The 4,092-nt window shown below is 37.0% G+C and overlaps 1 protein-coding gene across 1 annotated transcript; it reads left to right on the top strand.

The window, feature by feature from the left end:
• Window positions 1-8: 8 nt before the first annotated feature.
• On the top strand, window positions 9-3,690 carry LOC148272058 (uncharacterized). The gene is made up of 2 exons (XM_088240588.1): window positions 9-519; window positions 2,851-3,690. Exons 1-2 carry the CDS (start codon window positions 51-53, stop codon window positions 3,471-3,473), a joined length of 1,092 nt encoding a protein of 363 aa, XP_088096714.1. The 5' UTR covers window positions 9-50; the 3' UTR covers window positions 3,474-3,690.
• Window positions 3,691-4,092: the final 402 nt, after the last annotated feature.

Genomic DNA, 4,092 nt, shown 5'->3' with positions numbered 1-4,092 from the left:
TGGTACAAGCCTCGAGCGATTGCAAGCTCTATATAGAAGCCTGGCAGAAAATGTCTTGCGCCTGTCTTCCTTCGAAGCTCGGCTTGGGAACGGCCGCCATCGATCTATCGGAACAACTGGACAAGATCAACGCCGGAGAAACGGTCAGGCCGATGAAAGGGTACTATGCAATCCTAAACCCCGAGGAGGAAGAAGTCGCCGTACTGGACATGATGATAAGGCTATCGAAATTGGACACCATCAATTTAAACGACTTCACGATGAACGAAGGGGGAAGTAATTTTATGGTGAAGGGCAACGAGGAGTGTAATGCTTACACGTTTAAGAAAACATTCGGAGGCGGAGGAGGGACCAATGAGTGCGACCCTAAAAAAATGATCAGGGATGTCGGTGATCATTGCTGCGGACAAGAGCCGGGCCATGGAGGGAACATGGGTGTCGGTGGAAGTTGTGGAGGAGGAGGTGGATATCCAAGCAAATTGGCTCCGGTAGAATCAGACACAGGATGTGGCTGCTTTGGTAACATTATTTATAAATATTTTAGTCTTATTTCATTTCGCCGACACTTCTTTTGCCTGTTTTGGGCTTCCCGTGACGACTTTTTTAGTCTGTCTAGAGCCTGTGTTTCTGGCTATGTGTTCAACCCCGTGGAACACATCCATGACTTTAAATCTTGCTCTTTTCCATGTACAAGTTTTTCTGTCTCTTAATGAAGTACCCATCATTCTCTTTTCTACAGCCTTTTGCGTCACTGATAATTTGTGTATTTTTTTTCGTGATTACCAAAGTTTCACAGCCATATGTGAGTATAGGGAGAACACAAGCATCGAAAAGTTAAAAAAAAAGTAATGTGAATACTTCGGAGACTTCAGGATATTTGACAGCCTATCAAAGGCTGCTCATGCTAGACCTCGCTTTCTTCCAATTTCCACGAAAAACTTCCCAGTTAAGTAGACCTCGTCTTATGGGACTTTGACTTTTTATTAAAAAGACGTGTGAATTTATTATTGGACACTTTTAAAGCGTAATGATCAGCTAAGTATTAGTACATTAGTAGTTACAGAGTACTAGGTAGATAATTAATGTTGATTATCTAAATCTCACAGAGAGTCAAACTCGAGCACTCTCATGCGTTAAGAACGCCTCATAGGACAAGTTACATTATAGGACAAGTTACATTATAGGACAAGTTACATTATAGGACAAGTTACATTATAGGACAAGTTACATTAAAATATGAAACGTTTTTGTAAACGTATTGGTAAATATAGCTAATACAAGTTGTTCTAGATTTTTTTATGCAACCTTTTCGGTTCAACTTGATGAGATTGGGACAGTTATTTAATTTAAATTTAACTTTTTTCAATACATCTGGGTCTTAAAACAGGGAGGGTCTATGCGTTATAAACTATAATTTCTCTTATATATAAATTTTATTTGCTTTCTGTTACAATTTATCCAAACGGAAAAATAAAGTTTTTTTTACATTTTTAAAGTAATAAAGATTTATGAAATACTGGCTAATACATCACAATTCATGTTTATTTGTTCCTGACTATTCAAATTGGTTTAGAAAATTTCTCGAATCTTGACGTCACATCTATCAAGGCCAAACATATCGCGTTTTTCTAGTGACGTATTTAAAAAAAATCTTTTTAAAATTATATATAAAAACATTTCTCCACAATATCCATATTGATTTTGAAAATACAATTAATTATTACAATTCTATTTCATGTATTTTTATCGGTATTCATAGTTTGTGATATTTTCCTATCGTATTTTAGATTTCTGATTTAATGCTGATTTAATCTGCATCTAGAAAATACTTATTCTACACCTAGAAAAATAGACTCCGAAATAATGCGATTTTGTTCATCGGTTATTAAAAGAAAAATTATAGTTTTCTGGCGCCTCTACGTAGAATGATCAGACTTGTTAACGAAAATCAGAATCTGAATTATTTTGGCTGTAAATGGAATCAATTTGCCTTAATTATTTAAAAAATTTAAATTTTTGACAAATTCCTTACATCTATAATCAAGCTGGATTCCATAATGTTTGTCCATTATGTATATTGTCCGTCTCGTAGTGTAATGGCCAGCGCGTTTGCCTACCAAGCAAGAGGTCTCGGGTTCGATTTCCGACATGGTTGATATGAAATATTTATTTAAAAGGGTATTTACACACCATGTTAATTCATAGTCCCTGGACTAGTATCTGAAGCGTAAGACTGATCATCTTCTCTTCATGTAACAAAAAAATGATCAAGATACGCTGCGAGTGGTGCACCAATGCAGTGCCCTATGCACCATTAGGTGCGAAAAGGGAATGATGATGATGACGTATAATTCGTCTGTGCTATTTCTTTTATTGTTTTGTTTATAGTTTTATGTTATTTTTACGGTTGAATTTTTTGTTGTTATACAGGGTGTTCATTAAACACTGTCACATCTGAAACCACGATGATCAGTATGAGCAAGAAGACATATTGGCACATTAAAATATTTTTTTAGAACGAATAAAATTTGAAAAAATAAAACATCAAAAAAGCAAATGGTTGCTGACTTTTGCTGGGGAGAAACGAGGAGGGGGGAGGGGGAAGTCTGATGCTGCGCCGCGCTCCTCTCACTTTGCTCCTGCAGAAGTAAGCAACCATTTGTTTTTTTTAATGTTTTTTTTTATAGTTTTCTTTGTTCTAAATATTTTTTTAATACGCCAATATGTCTTCTTTCTCATACTGATCATCGCGGTTTCGGATGTGACAGGGTTTAAAGAACACCCTGCATTTGTTCAAAATGGTCTTTTTCCGTAAATTTATTAAAATAAAAAATGATAATTCATTTGTAGCGCCCAAGTCAAAAGCCGGAGACAATGACCACGAAGAAATAGGCGTCACATTAAATGGAAACCAAATCAAGATTCGCGTGCCAAAATCAAAAACTAAGGGTACTATTTCTCAAACAAGCTGCAACCAAACTGGGGCTGATGCATCGGGTCCTAAAGAGCGAACCATAGTCTTCGGGGAAAACGAGGTCTTCCTCAACATGAAGCAGTCTAATAACGAAGGGAGTCAAAATCCCCAGGCGTTCAGCACTAAGTTCACAACGGGAGACCCGAACGCCGGAAAACCGACATTGGTCATTACTCCGAGTAATGTGCCGAACGGGGTAGAAGCCATGAAGGTTATAGACCAAAACAAAGACGTGTTTCTTCTCAAGATAAACAAAAAGTGCAGAACGGCGGACAAAGCCAACCTGGAGCTGGAGCTGGTGACCCCCAAACCGCCAGAGAAACCGCCGAAGCCACAATCAGAGACGAGGACGACGCAGTACGATGAGGCGGATTGTCCCTTGCCGCCGCCTCCCCCGCCGGAGCCGGAGCCGGAAGTTGCGGTACTCTCGGCGGAGTCCGTGAAGAAGGACCATTCAAAGCCCGCGAAAAGTGGGAAGAAGGATAAAAAGAAAAAGTAAAAATTTCATACCAACTTTGACAAAAAAAACCCCGCAAAACTGTTCACATTTGAAACGACGAATTTTTCGGAATAGTAATACTTAATTTATTGCGTTTATATAATAGAGAAATACCACTTTTTTTATTTACAATTTTAAAGTAATAAATGTCTTTGAAATACTGTCAAATAAAGAAATATTTTTTTTCTACTTATTAGTAGGCACCATATTTTTTTTTTCTACTTATTAGTAGGTACCATAAAAAAATATTTTTAAATTTTTAATTTTAAATTCCCGCGAAAACAGTCGTCGCATTGGGCACATCCCTAATACGTCACGATTCATGTTTATTTTGAACTCAACAGAGTACAAACATGTACCCGTTAAAATTTTTATAAAACATCGCACGAATCTTGACGCCGTTTGTTCTTGTTAATGTTATCGCGTTTTTCTAGGGAGATATTTTTTATAATTTATTTTTTAAAGCTATGTGTGAAAACATTTATCCACAATAACCATATTGATCTTGGACGTACAATAAATTTTTCTATATCCATTTTATGTATTCTCATCGGTTTTCACAGAATGTGATATTTCCCCATTGTCTGTAGCGCATAACTCCTAAAGACCGCACGTTAAA

This window comes from Micrasema longulum, unplaced genomic scaffold (assembly GCF_059751315.1).
Source record: "Micrasema longulum isolate JH-2025_06_02 unplaced genomic scaffold, ASM5975131v1 h1tg002511l, whole genome shotgun sequence".
NCBI lineage: Eukaryota > Metazoa > Arthropoda > Insecta > Trichoptera > Brachycentridae > Micrasema > Micrasema longulum.
This window is presented reverse-complemented; position numbering and strand designations above follow the sequence as displayed.